The 20,356-nt window shown below is 34.6% G+C and overlaps 1 protein-coding gene across 1 annotated transcript in view; it reads left to right on the top strand.

Annotated features, from left to right (window-relative positions):
• Positions 1–20,356, top strand: part of eys (eyes shut homolog) — a 348,044-nt gene that overhangs the window by 154,360 nt on the left and 173,328 nt on the right. Inside the window, 3 exon segments of the mRNA XM_030156655.1 lie at positions 8,321–8,417; positions 8,952–9,059; positions 19,355–19,500. Of these exon segments, the coding sequence (XP_030012515.1) occupies positions 8,321–8,417; positions 8,952–9,059; positions 19,355–19,500 (351 nt within the window).

The following is a 20,356-nucleotide window of genomic DNA, read 5'->3' as shown; positions in this document are numbered from 1 at the left end:
CAGCAGAGTCCTGTATGGGATTTATTTGAATACGACGGAGAAGAAAATAAAAGATACGACAAAACTAAATTTAAACTAAAACTAAACTAAAAGTAAGCATTTAGAAAAAAAATGAAAACTAATAAAAACTAGCAAACCTTCTCTGAAAACGAATTAAAACTAACTGAATTAGAGAAAAAAAAAGTCAAAAGTAAATAAAACTAAACTATAATGAAAAACCCCAAAGTATTATAACCTTGGTGTGGACTGCATGAAGCCCAGTTCAGCACCCAGACTCTATAACCCAGAAGCTATGTTGTTGTAATAGACACAATATGTGGTTTAGCATTGTATGTATGAAATATGCAAGACCTTCCCTGAACAAGACGTCATCTGGCTGGAGCATATGTTGCTTTAAACCCTGTATATACCTTTCAGCATTGACGGTGCCTTTCCAGATGTGCAGCCTGCCCTTTCCATAATCACTAATGCACCTCCATACCATCACAGATGTCAGCTTTTGAACTTGTTGAAATTGTAATACAATGCACAGATGCTTTTTTTTTATGCAGATTGGTGCACATGTGAGTCTTTTAGATGCTCTTTTTATACTAGTCATGTCAGTGACCTTTTGCCAACTAACCTTAATTACTTGCAAGATGTCCTTCCAGTTGTTTCTTTTTAGTACCGCTTAGTACCGCATAGTCCGATCAGGTTCATACTGTCTACTGAAAATATCAAGATTCCTTTTCTTTTTGTCAGACAGATTTAAAAAGGTAGCTACTGGCCAGATGCTTTATTCTGTTAAACTGGAAGAACAAAAATCCTCCAACTCATCAGGCTCTGTTGAAAGATATTATGCAACACTTACATTTGGAGAAAATCATATTTTCACTAAAAGATCATTAAAAAGTTATTTTATTCAATTTGGCAGCCCTTTATAGATTACTTTACTTTGTACATGTGAGTGCGGGTGTAGTGTTCTTGTTCTGACACATATATACTGGATACGATGTAAGACTTTTATTTTATTGTCATTGTTCTAATTTCAATAAAAAGAGTTTAAAAAAAAAAAAAAAAAAAAAGGTAGATTTTTTACCTTTACATGTTTCAGCCACACCTGAAGCTGTCCTCAGAAGAGTCATGTGATGTTACTGTGACGTGTCTTGTCAGCTGTTTTATCCAGGCTTGCCAGTCACAGTAACATCACGTGACCCTTTGGAGGAGGGATTCAGGTGTAACCGAAACATGTAAAGGTAAAAAAAATCGACCTTTTTTAATCTATCAGACAAAAGTCACAAGTCACAAGTGTTTGCTCCTGGAGGATTCTGTTGGGTTTGTGTAAATTGGCTTAGAGTCTGGTTTTGACCAACTCTACAGGGTGGGGAAGGAAAATTTACAATATTTTGAGGCAGGGATTGAAAGACAGTGTATGACCAATTAGTTTATTGAAAGTCATGAGAATTTATTTGCCACAAGAAAACTGACATAATAGAAAATGTTTTTATTCTATGTGTCCTCCTTCTTTCTCAATAACTGCCTTCACACGCTTCCTGAAACTTGCGCAAGTGTTCCTCAAATATTCAGGTGACAACTTCTCCCATTCTTCTTTAATAGTATCTTCCAGACTTTGTCGTAATAGTTTTGCTCATAGTCATTCTCTTCTTTCCATTATAACAGTCTTTATGGACACTCCAACTATTTTTGAAATCTCCTTTGGTGTGACGAGTGCATTCAGCAAATCACACACTCTTTGACGTTTGCTTTCCTGATTACTCATATGGGCAAAAGTTTCTGAAAAGGTATGGATAATAGTGTTAGGTATGATTATGACATCAATATATGTTTGGTTTCAAAACAATTGACGTAGTGCCTGCTGAGAAAAAACAACTAAATGTTCATTGTAAATTTTGCTTCCCCACCCTGTATATATAAAGTGTCATGAGATAACTTTTTTGTTGTTATCTGGCACTATATAAATAAAATTTAATCGATTGAGTGATTTGATTAGTTTTCCCCTGTAAGTCGCTTTGGAAAAAAGCGTCTGCCAAATGCATAAACATAAAAAAGAAAAGGGATCTTGATATTTGGAGACATGTTGCTTCCATTAAATTTAAAATGACCTTAGTTGGTCTTAAAATGGTGCAGTTTGTCAGGTTTAACATCGTCGGCTTCCTGATAAAACCTGCTAAGTGATGTTTTTGGTTGGGAATAAAAACCTGCTATCTCCCCTATTATAGCTTCAAATTTCAGTCTTCTGTGAAAGTTGTTTACATTCCATCGTAAGTACCAACATTAAAGGAACAGACTTTTTTTTTGTCATATTTCACAGTTTCCTGTTATATAAACAGTTTTTTGTTTCTCCTGGAAATTTGCTAAAAGTCACATAGCAGGTTTTATCAGGAAGCCGACGACATTTGAATTTTTTTTTTATGTTCTATTGTAAATGTAACATTATTTTATGAAATTTGCAAATAATTGTAAAATGTGGATGGATGGATGGATTTTTATTTTATTTTATTTTATTTTATTGTTTATTTATTTGTTTGTTTGTTTGTTTGTTTTTTATTTAACCTTTATTTAACCAGGAAAAAAATATATCCCATTGAGATTAAGAACCTCTTTTCCAAGGGAGTCCTGGTCAAGAGGCAGCATGAAATACAACATACAGTTACAACATACAATAATTTACATGACAAGTCAAACTATGAAAATCAAGTGCAAGTCGAGTTATTCTTTAGCTTTGAGTTTGGATTTAATGTCCCAACTTTTTTCCTCTATTGCTTTTGTAAAATAATAAACATTAAATCGGCCATTACAGTATACATACACTTACATACTCCCTGATTTTCCTTTGTTCAATAAATATTTATATTACGTTGTGTACCTGTAAACAGTTATGTTAGCATACTGTTTTAATGTGATAATTCGTCAGACAATGACACCTCCGCCTCATATGATCCAGAAAAAAGAGCCTAGTTACATAAAGGTGATATTACATGAATATAATATAATTTACAGCTGAATGTGAGCTGCCTTGAAACTTAAGACACTAAAATGACTAAAGAAGAGGAAAAGAAAAAACATCAGGTGTAAAGCTGTGGTTAAGTACTTGCACATCACTGTGAGAAAGAGGTTAGTGGCTTCATTTATACATAATGTGTAAAAATAGGCCTTGGACTACAACAGCTGTACAGTAAACAAATTCTTAAATAAACTCAGTGTTTAATCATTTTGTGCCTTCATTAGCGGTGCTGAAGAGGTGGTCCAGGTGTGTAGCAGTGGGGTAAATTGGCTGCAGTGTCTGATGTTTACATGCAAAGAGAATTCTATTCTTAACCCACTTATTCAAGTAACCCAGTTTTTGGTCAGTGCATTTGAAGGACTCTCAAGCCAGCTGTACACTTCGTTTTGAGACAGCCGGCGATGATGTCTAATTTAAACTATTATGTCTGTCCATGAACATTTGACTTCATTTTCTAGATTATTTTGTTTGCCGCACAGAGCTTTTTCCATTCTCTGCCAAATATTCTAGAGCAGATTATGTTCCGGGAACTCACAGTCCTATTAGATTGTCATCGTTATTAAATTGTTATTGTCCCTCTTGTATGAAACATCCACACTGCATTCTGAATAGACAACGTGTTTTGTTTTTTTTTCTTATTTTCTGAAAGATAGACTGTCATCATGTTGTTAAATGCAAGAAAATGACCGTAAGCACATGCACTACCACAAGTGAAAAACAGTATATGCATTATAACCACCATAGACTGGGTAGTTTTGTTACAAATCCTGCACAGTCACCCAGAAACTTCCAAATGCATCTTGTTTTATGCCTCATTTGTTTATTCCTGTCAGTGGCTAATTTCTTTTATTATAGGTCATTGGGTTTTTGATGTCAATAGTCACTTTTCCAATTGGACATCTGTGCAAAACTTTACCAATATTTACTAAATGGTGAAAAAACAGAAGTGCGTAATGTCAGTTTTTCCATTAAATCACAAATGCGATGATGTGTTTATTTATTATTGCGAGGTGACACAAGAAGGCATTCCATAAACATGGCGACGAACGTAAATATGGTCTTGATTTACAGATATTTTCATTATTATTATTATATATTACCCCTCTATTCTGTACTAAATAAAAAAATGATTGGGTTTAATGGTGTGTCCACACATACCGCGATATGTTTCGTCTTCTTCTTCTCTTGTTGTAACGTACGTCAACATCCGATTTTTAATTCACCTGACTCTAGTTGCGAAAAATGGTCTTTCATTGCAGTTTTGCATGATATACCATTTGCACTATGCCCAAAAAACCACCTCGTGCCAGCGCAAAAACTTTTAATCGAAAAATGAGACTTTGGGCGAAATTTTCATTTTTCCATTAGGTACATTTTTACGCGCAAGTTATATTTGTGCAATTTGAGGGTCAATGGAAAAGCGACTATTGATGTTTTTGTGATATCTCATACTGACTATTTTGCATTTATTTGTCCTTATTTCATTTCAAGGGGTTATATTTTTTGCGGATGAACTGTATTGATTGTCATCTATATTTAATAAATCACTATCATTGCATCCCCATAGGTATTCATTAAAATGTATTAAAGAAGGTGAATGTTATAACATGCTGCCTTTAACCAGAATGAAATATCCTCTATTTCACCATATGTAAGATGATAGTCATAGCCCTGATAAAAGCGTTCAATCTTCTGGATCTTAAGCCAAGATCAGCTGACACTGTGAAGAGAATAATTTCACATTTTGGTGCTGACACGGAAAACACACACCAAACTGATCAGTTACGTCTGAGATTTGATGTATGATGGCACCCAGACAAAGGCCATTATCTATATTGCACAAGCAGTGGTTAATATAAAAAGAGCCCCCCCTTTTGAACAACTGTTGAGTCAGGCTGACAGCAAGTTTGATAAGACTATAGTCGCAAATGTAGCATCCAAACTAAATTCATACTCTGAAAATGAAGACATCAGTCATATTTCAATTGAAACGTCCATCAAAGTTAGTTCGCTATCCACCAGGGATTACCCACATGTTCTTCTCCTTGGAGACATTTACTGGCAGGATCAGTGATCACATACTGTAGCTGGAGCCAGATGATGGAATGACTACGTGAGCACGTGCCTTGGGTCTCCCTCTCTGTACTCTGTCAAAGGAAAGCCTCCAGTCACTGCTTAGTGGCAGAAGATGCATTACATTGCAGTGACATTCGAAATAGTCCCCGAGGTGTTCCACCATTGCGTTGACTGACAGGCCAGCTTGGGAAACCTGTGCTGTCCCATAATTCACCAGATGCTCTGTGCTCTCTGTGGTCTCATGGATTCCCTCTCATTCTTACATCCCTAGACACATAGAGTGGTGTCAGTGCTGCTCTCATGTCTGGCATGGCTTCAGTGATGATAAAATGCCATCTCTCTTCATTTTAAAATAATATACAAATTAGTGCTGTCAAACGATTAAAATTTTAATAAGATTAATCGCAGGGTTGCTGTGGATTAATTTCGATTAAACACGATTAAATATCATTCATTTTTATTATATTTTGATTGCGTTTCATTTTTCATGAGCAAACAGACTTAAGAAAGAAGGGAATATATATGCACTTAACGTGTTTGTCACAGGCTGGGCGACGCGTTAGCTGAGGTGTTAGCAGAATCCCCGACTAACATATGTTTCACGTTAATGTGATATTTTAACCCTTTCATGCACAGTGGTCACTTCAGTGGACAGTTATTCTACAGCTGTTCTCTTGTATATTCATGGATTTTGTTGTTTTAATTCCATATCAGCCGACACAGTGGATGCTCATGCATCATCTCATACACTGTAATTCATACCGTTAACTTTGCTGTTCTTCATAAACCTGATCTGCACTAACATGTTTGAGTGGAAATTAATTGCTTTTTATTATTATTATTATTATTATTATTATTATTAGACTGTAATTAACAATTTGGTTTTTTATACAAAAAGGTTTTTTTGCAAATTATCTGTTAAAATGTGAGATAACATCAGATTAGCTGCATTAAAAACGTTTTCATTTCATAGTTTTCACACACTATAACAGTAAATATGTTTCTTTACTTCAAAAATGAAACACATGGTTTCCAGCTGAGTAGACATTTTTGCAACTCCATGAAAAATAGGTTCACAAAAAATGTTTTAATCGCATTGTTTTTTAAATGCCCAGAAAAATAAAAACACTCTGGAAAAAAATAATCTTGATTAAGGCTCTCATAATTCATGCACGAAAGGGTTAAGCTGGAAGTGCTTCAGTGAAAATAAAACTCCTTCCTACAGTGTGTATAATGCTTTAATACTTTATGTCGGTCGACTGTTCCATCTTGGGTTTTCCATCCAGAGGGCCAACATTATATTTAGTATCTTCCATTTGTGTGGGTTGGTTCTGTTGCCTGTCACTACTGGATCAACTGCACATTTGTTCATGTGCGACGTTAACTCTACTCTACTTGGACAAACTGCTTGAAATGCGTTGCCAGAGACATTCAGAGTCATTCTGTGCTGCAGATGGGTTAATTGCGTTAAAATCTTTAGTCAGATTAATCATGATGATGGGTTAATCTGTATTAATTTTGACAGCCCTTATACAGATATAATACACATATATTCAAGTAAATAAAATTTCCAGTGAGAACCTCTTGGAACACTTACTGACTACTACTTGTAGTAGTTTTCATGTAGTGACTTATAATTCCACATTTTTTTCTTTTTAGATATTGTTGAAAAATATGTCATATATTTTATTTGATAGCATTTTACAGAAGAATGTGACAAATCCAAAACTGTCTGCAAAGCACACATGGAACTTTTATAGACTTGTTTTGACATTTAATAAAAAATAACAGAAAACTTGATCAATATAATGTATCCATTTTTAGATAATTATCATTACCTCTGCCAGGAGGTATTGTGATCGCTTTGCTTTTTGTGTTTGTTTGTTTGTTTGTGTGTTTGTTTGTTTGTTTGTTTGTTTGTTTGTTTGTTTGTGTGTGTGTTTGTTTATTAGCAGGATTACTCAAAAATTTATGGATGAATTTTCATGAAATTTTCAGGAAATGTTGATATTGGCACAAGGAAGAAATGATTAAATTTTGGTGGTAATCGGTGTGTGTGTGTGTGTGTGTGTGTGTGGGGAGGGGGGGGCGGGGGCAGATCTGTCTTGGCGGAGGTCTGCGCTCTCCAAGTGCTTTTCTTGTATTATAATTGTATGTTCTTGTCTCCCACATTTTCATCTACAACATATCAATAGCAGCTAAAATATTCTGTCAGATATACACTCTTGCCCATAAAGTCAGAAGGAAAAAAAATTACCCATTCTCATAAAATGATTGTGACAATGTGATTTATTCTTGATAGATAAAGTGCAACAGGGACTCAGTATGTAATCATTGTACCTGGTTAAAAATGATTAATGATGTGCATAAATAGGATTAAAAAGAGGAAACTTTCTGAAAATAGTTATTCCAACTTTATAGGCAATATGTGTGTTCATCTGTTATTGTAATCAACAGTGCAATAGAGGAACTAAATCAGATAAATAAAATTTGATGACTTTTATTAGCTGTTATAGTATTGTACCTGCATTAATGACACATTGCAGATCAGTGTATTGATTTTGGGAGCACACACAAATGACTAAACAACCACTGCAATGACATAAATCCCTAAAAGCTGATGATCCATTAGGCGTAAAGTGATTATCCTTTATTTATTTGTTCAGTTTTAATGACTAAATAAGGCATGTCACTTTACTTATTCAGCCAAAAACCATCTAATGGACTAGTTCAAGACCCAGCACCAGAGGAATACTTCCAACAGGCAGAATATTAGACGCTCCCAGGCTGCACTCAAAAGTACAACAAAACATCCATGCTGATCTGCTTAGCCGTCCTGCCCCTCAACCCCCTAATGAACAGGGGCAACAGAGCTCTTGGGCTTAGCCTCTCCCTCTTACCCTAACTTAACAAGATGTCCCCCCACCCCACCCCCACCCCCTCGCTTTCTCTCACACACACACACACAGACATACACACTGCTGTGCACAAAGGCACACACCTCCCAAACCCCAAACCACTAACCCTCAGACCAATCTGTCTGTGGCACTAAAGTATTATTAGACTTACACACTCTCAAAGGGGAAACAGTGAGTGCTGAGAGCTGGAAGATGAGATATGCTACAGGGGCTACTAGTTCCATTAAAATGGCATTCACTGGGGCCTTTGTTATCATCTGCCCTGACGTTTTCAGGATGTAGTGGGGCTTGCTGATCCATGACCATCTCATCTATCTTTCAGGATTTGAAGGAAGTTGGTGTGAAATTGACACCAATGAGTGTAGCTCAAATCCATGCCAAAACCAGGGTGACTGTGTGGACCGGGTCAACAGTTACAGGTAAAAAAAAAGTGTTATCCATAACCTGCTTTTCATTCCAGAGAAGGCAGGGAAATGTCAGGGATGTCTAGCACTGGACTCTAAACATTAATAAATCCAGAGGTACGAGTAACCTTTATCCATGTACACGTGTCAGGCCGTTTTACTGTAATTTTGATGGATTACCATAAGATAATAGATTGGTTCTGAGCTCGTACCAGTTCTTAAAATGTATTTTAATGGATTTAATAATGTACCGTTTCATCTTTAAATGAGGTCAAATTACTAACACTCTTTCAAAAAAATCTTCCTTGCCATAATTGTTCTTGTCATGCATTACATATTCAGGCTTAAGGTTTAGTTAAACACTCCAAATCTGACTGTATGTGCAATTAGACTAAATATGATGTGTAATTAATATCATTAAATACCCATTGATTTTTTTTTTTTTTTTCTCTGCTCGGTGCATGAGCAAGTGGGAAACGGATAGATCTTCTGTTCTCTGTATGTGGCGAAATATCAATATTAAGGATTTTTTTTTTTTTTTTTCTCCAGCTGTGATTGTAGGATGGGATTTTCTGGTCTTCACTGTGAGGAAGACATCAATGAGTGCGCCTCAATCCCCTGCCATAATGGTGGCATTTGTCAAAACCTTGTTAACAAGTAAGTATGTGTAAAAATTTATTTAGGTTCTTTTGATTTTTTTTTTTTCACTTTACACCTCCGTCTTCATTATTGTGTGTATTTTAAGCCTTTCATACACAAATTATGAGAACCTTAATCAAAATTTTTTCCTGAGTGTTTTTATTCCTCTTTACACATGAAAAAAACAATGCGAAAATAAAAAAAAATTACATTTATGCATTTGGCAGACACTTTTTTCCAAAGCGACTTACAGGGGAAAACCAACCAAATCACTCAATCAGTCAAATTTTATTTATATTGTGCCAGATCACAACAAAGAGTTATCTCATGACACTTTATATACAGGGGGGGAAGCAAAATTTACAATATTTTGAGGCAGGGATTGAAAGACAGTGTATGACCAATTAGTTTATTGAAAGTCATGAGAATTTATTTGCCACAAGAAAATGTACATAATAGAAAATGTTTTTATTCTATGTGTCCTCCTTCTTTCTCAATAACTGCCTTCCCACGCTTCCTGAAACTTGCGCAAGTGTTCCTCAAATATTCGGGTGACAACTTCTCCCATTCTTCTTTAATAGTATCTTTAAGAAAGTCGACATTGCTGTGTGATGTTCTATTGGTAGCATGTTCTAAAACGCCCCAAATAGCAGAATCCAGAGGTTTTAGATCTGGGCTAGAAGGCGGCCATAAACATGATTCCCAAAAATTGCTAAAGTTGGATTTGTTGCTGTTGTCAACAAGTGTTTTGGTGTTCTTGTGTAAGATTTTAACTTCAAATCATATTTTACTGCATTTCTAACGGTCTTGTTGTCTACCTCAAGTTCAGTTGTCATTTTTCTCATGGATTTGGTTGGATCCTTTAGGATTTTGGATTTGAGAGCTTTAATAAAAGCTTTGGTACGTTTTTTGTTGCTTCCTCCGCTTCCAGACTTTCTCGTAATAGTTTTGCTCATAGTCATTCTCTTCTTTCCATTATAAACAGTCTTTATGGACACTCCAACTATTTTTGAAATCTCCTTTGGTGTGACGAGTGCATTCAGCAAATCACACACTCTTTGACGTTTGCTTTCCTGATTACTCATATGGGCAAAAGTTTCTGAAAAGGTATGGATAATAGTGTTAGGTATGATTATGACATCAGTATATGTTTGGTTTCAAAACAATTGACGTAGTGCCTGCTGAGAAAAAACAACTAAATATTCATTGTAAATTTTGCTTCCCCACCCTGTATAGAGTTGGTCAAAACCAGACTCTAAGCCAATTTACAGAAACCCAACAGAATAATAAAAAAAAAAAAATTCAAAAATAATAAAAAAAAAAAAAAAAAAAAAAAAAATCAAAAATACATTAAAAAAAAATAATAATGAAAAAAAAAAAATCTTATGAACCTATTTTTCATTAAGTTGCAAAAATGTCCACTCAGCTGGACACCACACGTTTAATTTTTGATGCACAGAAACATGAATTTAGTGATAAATTGTCTGAAAACTATGGGGAGGGCTTGTGATTCTGGGGGTTTATGCTCAGGAGAGATCTACATAATGTTACCAATTCATGTCAGAAAAGATATGTAGTGTCTTAAAACTTTAATAAAGATATGTGTTTAAAAAAAAACAAAACAAAAAAAACCAACAACAATGAAATCCATGTATATACAGGGTGGGGAAGCAAAATTTCCAATATTTTGAGGCAGGGATTGAAAGACAGTGTATGACCAATTAGTTTATTGAAAGTCATGAGAATTTATTTGCCACAAGAAAATTGACATAATAGAAAATGTTTTTATTCTATGTGTCCTCCTTCTTTCTCAATAACTGCCTTCACACGCTTCCTGAAACTTGCGCAAGTGTTCCTCAAATATTCGGGTGACAACTTCTCCCATTCTTCTTTAATAGTATCTTCCAGACTTTCTTGTAATAGTTTTGCTCATAGTCATTCTCTTCTTTCCATTATAAACAGTCTTTATGGACACTCCAACTATTTTTGAAATCTCCTTTGGTGTGACGAGTACATTCAGCAAATCACACACTCTTTGACGTTTGCTTTCCTGATTACTCATATGGGCAAAAGTTTCTGAAAAGGTATGGATAATAGTGTTAGGTATGATTATGACATCAGTATATGTTTGGTTTCAAAACAATTGACATAGTGCCTGCTGAGAAAAAACAACTAAATATTCATTGTAAATTTTGCTTCCCCACCCTATATAGAGTTGGTCAAAACCAGACTCTAAGCCAATTTACAGAAACCCAACAGAATAATAAAAAAAAAAATTCAAAAATAATTAAAAAAAAAAAAAAAATCAAAAATCATTAAAAAAAAAAAAATAATAATAATGAAAAAAAAAAATCTTATGAACCTATTTTTCATTAAGTTGCAAAAATGTCCACTCAGCTGGACACCACACATTTAATTTTTGATGCACAGAAAAATGAATTTAGTGATAAATTGTCTGAAAACTATGGGGAGGGCTTGTGATTCTGGGGGTTTATTCTCAGGAGAGATCTACATAATGTTACCAATTCATGTCAGAAAAGATATGTAGTGTCTTAAAACTTTAATAAAGATATGTGCAGAAAAAAAAAAAAAAAAAAAAAAAAAAAGAACAACAAAATCCATGAATATACAAGAGAACAGCTGTAGAATAGCTGTCCACTGTAGTGACCAGTGTGCATGAAAGGGTTAAAATGTGTTTCTCAGTAGAATGGATTTGGTAAGTGTGTTTTGAAAAGCAAATGAACAAAACAGTTCTCCAAAGAAAACACGCAAGGTGTTCCTCTTCAAAGTATAGTGTTTTATATAACAGCCTGTCTTCATCCTTGACACACATAAGCTGCTACACTAAAGACAAGAGAGCGAATTCAGCAGGAGCACATCATGTATCTAGATTGGGCTTTACTCCACTGGTGCTTTTCTCTGCTGTGCTTAATGGGAGCCCCGGGGCTTCTAGGCTTAGTCGGACAGATGGGTAGAGAAGTCCCAGGGCCAATTTGAGTCCTAAATGGTTTGTCTCCAGTTTGCCTACCGTCATGATTTCACTCCCATGTGACCTGGCCCTGCTCACAGCGCTCCCCTGATTGCACAGTCCAGGGAGTTCACATCAGGTGTGTTTTAACCTCACTGCCCACCACGAGCACTACACATGCCGCTATCTCCCGTCTCCGTGACCCAACAAGCAGAACAGTCCATCTGTAATGTGGAGACGTAACAGACTCCACAGATTTGTTTTTGTTTTATTTTTTTTGCATATGCGTACTGTCAGTTTAGCTCTTGAGGTCTCATGCTCTGTTATATGAAATAGTAAATTAACCCTTTAACGACTGCAATCTCTCTGGTGCTACATTTTGCACTTTACAGCATTTAAATTACTGTAAATCCTGAACCGTTTACAACCGTTCCCAAACTTTTTTGGCTCGTAACCCCATTTTATTTTTTTTATTTTTTTTTAAATTATCTTTTTATTACACAGGCAAATGTCCGTCACATATATTAATTACATAATCATTAAAAAAAAAAAAAAAAATACAATAGGATGGATACAGAAAGTTTAGATCATTACATCCATATTGCCCTTCTATAATTTCTTTTTTATGGACTCCACAGATTTGTTTTTGTTTTATTTTTTTGCATATGTGTACCGTCAGTTTGGCTCTTGAGGTCTCATGCTCTGTTATATGAAATAGTAAATTAACCCTTTAACGACTGCAATCTCTCTGGTGCTACATTTTGCACTTTACAGCATTTAAATTACTGTAAATCCTGAACCGTTTACACCAGTGGTTCCCAAACTTTTTTGGCTCGTGACCCCATTTAATTAATTTATTTATTTATTCTTTTAATTATCTTTTTATTAGAAAGGCAAATGTCCGTCACATATATTAACTAGAAGCACTCGGAGAGCGCAGACCTCCGCCAAGGCTGATCAGTGGCCCCCCCCGTGGTCCCCCCCACCCCGATCACCACCAAAATTTAATCATTTCTTCCTTATCCCATTTCCAACAAACCCTGAAAATTTCATCCAAATCTGTCCATAACTTTTTGAGTTATGCTGCACACTAACGGACAGACAAACAAACAAACAAACAAACAAACAAACAAACCCTGGCAAAAACATAACCTCCTTGGCGGAGGTAATTACATAATCATTCAATAAAAAAAATACAATAGGATGGATACAGAAAGTTTAGATCATTGCATCCATATTGCCCTTCTATAATTTCTTTTTTATGGACTCCACAGATTTGTTTTTGTTTTATTTTTTTTGCATATACGTACTGTCAGTTTGGCTCTTGAGGTCTCATGCTCTGTTATAAGAAATAGTAAATTAACCCTTTAACGACTGCAATCTCTCTGGTGCTACATTTTGCACTTTACAGCATTTAAATTACTGTAAATCCTGAACCGTTTACAACCGTTCCCAAACTTTTTTGGCTCGTAACCCCATTTTATTTATTTATTTATTTTTTTAATTATCTTTTTATTACACAGGCAAATGTTCGTCACATATATTAATTACATAATCATTTAAAAAAAAATACAATAGGATGGATACAGAAAGTTTAGATCATTACATCCATATTGCCCTTCTATAATTTCTTTTTTATGGACTCCACAGATTTGTTTTTGTTTTATTTTTTTTGCATATACGTACTGTCAGTTTGGCTCTTGAGGTCTCATGCTCTGTTATATGAAATAGTAAATTAACCCTTTAACGACTGCAATCTCTCTGGTGCTACATTTTGCACTTTACAGCATTTAAGTTACTGTAAATCCTGAACCGTTTACAACTGTTCCCAAACTTTTTTGGCTCGTGACCCCATTTTATTTATTTATTTATTTTTTAAATTATCTTTTTATTAGACAGGCAAATGTCCGTCACATATATTAATTACATAATCATTAAAAAAAAAAAAAAACAATAGGATGGATACAGAAAGTTTAGATCATTACATCCATATTGTCCGTCTATAATTTCTTTTTTATGGACTCTTAGTTTTGGTTGAAACATTAATACAGCAAAACAGAACAGGGGAGCGCACCACCTCATATAATCATAATCTCACATAAAAGCAAATAGATTAACACAAAGAACAAATACAATCAAATGAAATCAGAACTGGTTGGTTTTACGTACTCAGTCCATTTAGACCAGATATTATACAATTTTTCTTTTTCATCTTTGAGGTAAAAGGATATCTTCTCCATAACATAAATCTCATAAACAATTCCAATCCACTCATCAATGGTGGGTGGTTTGTGACCCCATTTTAACATCACAAATTTCTGGCGACCCCAGACATTCAAAACCGAGACTTTTTTTTTTTACTAAAATTAATTTGTTTTGTTTTCATGTAATAGTTTGATATACTATGTTGCAAATAAATGTTAATTTTAGATGACATTTAGTCTATATAATGTATATTATTATGGATGGAGGCAGAAAAGCCAGGTGTAGATTACTGCACAAAGTGAGAATTTTATTTTCCTTCATCAGGATATGTAGTCAGTCCAGCTTGTATTTACAAGGCTGACAATTAACCCTTTCATGCATGAATTATGAGAGCCTTAATCTAGATTTTTTTTTCCTGAGTGTTTTTATTCCTATTTAGGTATGAAAAAAAAGTGATTGAAATGTTTTTATGAACCTATTTATCATGGAATTACAAAAATGTCCACTAGGCTGAACACCATGTGTTTAATTTTTGAAGCAAAGAAACATGTATTTACTGTCATACTGTGTGAAAACTATGAAATATTTTTTAAAAAATGCTGCTAATCTGATGTTTTCTCACATTTTAACATACTATAATACTAGCTATTACTCAGATAATATGCAAAAAAAAACAAAACAACAAAAACTTTTTGTTTTAAAAGAAACTGTTCATTACGGTCTAATTGATTTACACTCAAATGTGTTAGTGCAGATCAGGTTTATCAAGAACAGGAAAGTTACAGTAATAGTATGAATTGCGGTGTGTGGGATGATGCATAAGTGTTCACTGTGTTGGCTGACATGGAACTAAAACAACAAAATCCATGAATATACAAGAGAACAGCTGGAGAATAACTGTCCACTGTAGTGACCAGTATGCATGAAAGGGTTAATACTGAACAAACAATAACTCAAACTATGAATTATGACAGAGCTGCAGCATCTTAAACTGACCACAATGAACATTTGACAGATTAACAGTACCACAGTGCTTCAGTTTCAGCTTCAGACTTTGTCATGTCTTTTATGTATAATGATTGTCTGTCAACTCACCATATATTTTTTATCAGTAAGTTTTAATTTTTATCAATTACTAGAAATTTCAGGTGACCCCATTTGAATTCCAGGTGACCCCACGTGGGGTCCTGACCCCAAGATTGAAAAACACTGGTTTACACTATCCACAAAATTCAAATAGCATTAGAAAGCTGAGATCCTGAGCTTTCCAAACACTATATAACACATGACGGCAACAATATGAGATTCTATTACAAGTAGTTTAGACTATCTGTATTTTTGCTATTTTTGTATTTTTAGAGAAATCCAGAGCACTCAAGAACAGTTCATCATAAAGTGAAGACAGATATTGAGGATTATGATTTAACCCTTTAACAACAGCAATCTCTCTGGCGCTACATTTTGCACTTTACAGTATTTAAATTACGCTAACTCCTGAACTGTTTACACTATTCACAAAATTCAAATGGCATCAGAAAGCTGAGGTCCTGAGCTTTTCGACACCATATAACACTTGACGCCTTATGCTGAGGCTGCAAGCTGAACTTTACATGATAAGATGGGGCAAATGGATTAGTTTCTTTATAAACAATTAATAGGTGGTTTGTCTCATAGTCCTGTGAGATGTTCTATAAACTGCTGCTCTAAAAATCAAATTAATTGTGTAACTTGATTGCTATTTCATAACTGTAACCTTAATTATCTTTGCTATTAGATTGTGACAATTATCTGTTGCCGATAGTTGTTTGTTCTGTTCTGTATGACAAAATGATAAATAACTAATAAAAACTAAGTGTCAAAAAATAACACTTGACGTCAGCAATGTGGGATTCCATTACAAGTAGAAAGGAACTGTTTCAGAGACTTCCACACTGGCAAAAAAAAAAACAAAAAAAAAAAACGCCTGGAAATAACAACAAATATGAAGCCATAATATGGATACTAACTTTTCAAAACCAAAAAGCATGTTTGAGCAGATGTAAAATAGTTGAAAGTGTATTTCTGCAATCTTAAAAGATTTTGCTGTGAACATTTACAGTTGTTTCTGATAATAAATATACTAAAAACCAAGTCAGTTTTTTTTTCTTTTTTACTAAAACACACTGTTTTAAGCATTTATTATTTAAAATAGTGATAAATAATGGTCAGATATTGAAAGTTAAGTTCTTCTTGAAAACAGAAGTGCAAAATAATTGGCAAAATGGCATTTTCTGACACTTTTATTGCAAAGAAAACATGAAGACACCCAGGCAGCCTGTTATAATGGTAGTCTTAAAAGGGTTATTAACTGAGACTCATATGAAGCAGAAAGAAAAAAATATCAAGTTGACTCTTACAGTGGCGGTGTCTCAGACTAGTCATCTTACATAATTAGTTTTACCACCCGACAGTAAATACAGCCAAGCTAACACATAAATTTAATAAGAGAGAACTGATTTATTGATAAAAGTTTATTCGTAACTAATCAAAAAAATGGAGTTTATATTTTACTGAGGAGATCTCTAATTAAATGTTTTGTTATTAGCTCGCTTACAAACAGGATAACTGTAACATAACTCTCCATAACTGTAACCTTAATTATCTTTGCTATTAGATTATGACAATTATCTGTTGCCGATTGTTGTTTGTTTGTTCTGTTCTGGATGACAAAATGATAAATAACTAATAAAAACTAAGTGTTAAAAAAATAACACTTGACGCCAGCAATGTGAGATTCTGTTACAAGTAGAAAGGAACTGTTTCAGAGACTTCCACACAGGCAAAAAAAAAAAAAAACTGCCTGGAAATAACAAAAAATACGAAGCCATAATATGGATACTGACTTTTCAAAACCAAAAAGCATGTTTGAGCAGATGTAAAATAGTTGAAAGTGTATTTCTGCAATCTTAAAAGATTTCGCTATGAACATTTACAGTTGTTTCTGATAATAAATGTACTAAAAACTAAGTCTTTTTTTTTTTTTTTTTTTTTTACTTAAACCCACTGTTTTAAGCATTTATTATTTAAAATAGTGATAAATAATGGTCAGATATTGAAAGTTAAGTTCTTCTTGAAAACAGAAGTGCAAAGTAATTGGCAAAAAAGACCTTTTCTGACACTTTTATTGCAAAGAAAACATGAAGACACCCAGGCAGCCTGTTATAATGGTAGTCTTAAAAGGGTTATTAACTGAGACTCATATGAAGCAGGAAGAAAAAAATATCAAGTTCACTATTACAGTGGCGGTGTCTCAGACTAGCCAAGTCATCTTACATAATTAGTTTTGCCACCCGACAGTAAATACAGCCAAGCTAACACATAAATTTAATATGATAGAACTGATTTATTGATGAAAGTTTATTTGTAACTAATCAAAAAAATGGAGTTTATATTTTACTGAGGAGATCTCTAATTAAATGTTTTGTTATTAGCTCGCTTACAAACAGGATAACCACCTCCCTGGAGGTGTGTGGTCAGGGGGTATTAGACACACTAACAGCCTGAAGAGGGATCTGAACCAAGCAAATTACATTATTGGACAAGTGAAGCTCTATCCCATCACAGATAAGTCATCAAACATAATTCATATTAAGTTACACACTAGAAAACCTAATTGCTGTTCTGTTTAAGAAGAGCTGCCGGTCAGTTTCAGAATAAAGAATGGGTCTTAATGTGCATCTTAATGGGTTTTTTTTTCACTCCAACACTCCAACACGCAGACATTTTGTAACATAATTCAGTGTTTGTTTCTTTTTTTAACTTTATTTATAGAACTTTTCAACATTTACAGAACTTCTCATTTAACAAGTGTAACATTTATAATTTCAAGTAATGTTTTCATGATACAGAGATTGACACCAGATGTGATAAACAAACAGAACCCAAGAAAAAAAAAAAAAAAAAGCAATACAAACAACACATGCATAAAGACAATCAAGACAGTGCATTCTGGTACCTTTAAAGCACAGGTGTCAAACATGTGGCCCGGGGGCCAAATCTGGCCTGCCAAAGGGTCCATTCCAGGCCCCACAGGATGAAATTGCAAAAATTAACCTGAACAGTCCAGGTTGTCCAAATTATTTTGGTTCAGGTTCCACATACAGACCAATGTGATCTACAGTAAAAATAACAACACAATAAACCCATAAATAATGACAACTACAAGTTTTCTTTGTGAAAAATTATGTGGAAAAAATTTAAGTGAAAAAAATAACATTACACTGTGAAAATATTTACATTTACAAAACTATTCTTTCACAATAAAATGCAAATAAATGCATAAATAAAAACAAAGATGAACAACCCAAAATGTGCAATTTTAACAATATTCTGCCTGTTACTAAATGTTTGGTGCATTTATGGATCCACTGTGATCTGTAGTTGTGTTAATAATAAGAGATGTAATATTGTAGAAATTGTTCAAATTTTAGTTCCAAACTCCAAAATGTTAACAATATTCTGCCTGTTACCAAATATTTACACTGTGTGTAAATGTATGTGTATAAGTAATAAGTTGAGGCATAATATTATTAAAATTGCACTAATTTTTCAAATGAAATTTCTGTTTTTTCAGGTTATTCACATCTTTTTTTGTGAAGTGTAAATATTTTCATAATGTAATTGGGTTTTATTTTTTTTTGTACTAAAACAAAAAGGAAAAACTTGGATTTGTCATTATTTTATAGGTTAATAAGTCATTATTTTACTGGTCTGGCCCGCTTTAGATCAAATCAGGCTAAATATGGCCCCTGAACCAAAATGAGTTTGACACCCCTGCTTTAAAGGAAGAAAGAAAATGAATAAATAAACAAAACAGGTCAATAACAATATAAACACCTAAAATGTATTAAAAGTTCCAGGCTAGGCAACATATTCACGCATATTTTGTAAAATTTATCGATAGAGTTATTTAGGGTGCACCTAATTTTTCCTAACTTCATATTAAGCATGATCGCTGTACAGTATTTTGCATGTTTTTTTTACTTCAGAATATAATTTTACAGGTAAGAAAAATATCATACCTGCCCATAGTCTTACATGTTGGTCTGTAATCATGTGTGCTTTATTTCTTAATGACTGAGTATTCTCACAATTTTCTTAGGTTCCAGTGCGTTTGCCCTCCTGGTTATTTTGGACCGCTGTGTGACCTGGATGTGAATGAGTGTGAAGTGTCACCTTGCCTACACGAGGGCATCTGTATCAACAAGCCCGGGGGCTTCAAGTGTGTCTGTCGCCCTGGATACTCAGGTAGCTCTTTTGCCCTTAGGTGACATCAAGATCAATATGAGAGGCTAAAAAGCTTATCGTGACTGCTGCGGCTGGGTGCTATTGAGGCAACTCTGACACAGATCTGGCTTAGTGTAAAAACAGCTTCACAATGCTGGCTTTTAATTAGCTTGCCTGCCTCTGCAAGATACAGTGGCTGCTTTTCAGTAAAGCTAACAAGAGATAAATTTATGTCACCTCTTTTATCTGATGAAAACTTCTCAGTGTCTGTTAGTTGCCTTTATTTCTTCAGCCTCTTTAGTCTCAGAACGCTATTGTTGTTTTACTTCAATCCATTTGTCTTATTTTCCACCCAGACGGATATCGAGCTATTTCAGCGCGTGTGTGCGTGTAGGTGTGTGTGTGTGTGTGTGTGTGTGTGTGTGTGTGTGTGTGTGTGTGAGAGCGCATGTGTGTTCGCACTATCTAAAGCCAATTCCTGTCAGGTACTGGGAAGATTAATTTCATTTGTCTTCCACACTGTATCATCAATTTATCCTTCCCCAGTTGAGAGAGGGGGGAAATCTCGGAGGTATTGCTACTCTGGAGAGCAGAACCTGACACGCATGGCCCAATTCCCACAGAAGCAGCTTTTATTATTAGGCCTACGCACAGCATAGTACAAGTCATTACTTTTTCTGTTGCTCTAAGCTCATCTGAGGAAACAGGGTTCCCCAAGAGAGCAAACGGCCAGAGGATACAGTTTGGATTGGCTCAAACCAACTAGAACTCATACAAAATATTTGCTTTAGTACTATGTGTAACATCAGCATTGCAACTTTTCACAACAACACAAAAGGCATTCGTCCTCCTCCAACTTCTTGTTCAATGTTTTTGA

This window comes from Sphaeramia orbicularis, chromosome 15 (genome assembly GCF_902148855.1).
Source record: "Sphaeramia orbicularis chromosome 15, fSphaOr1.1, whole genome shotgun sequence".
Taxonomy (NCBI): domain Eukaryota; kingdom Metazoa; phylum Chordata; class Actinopteri; order Kurtiformes; family Apogonidae; genus Sphaeramia; species Sphaeramia orbicularis.
The sequence above is the reverse complement of the archived record's forward strand: the minus strand, read 5'-3'. Positions and strand labels throughout refer to the sequence as shown.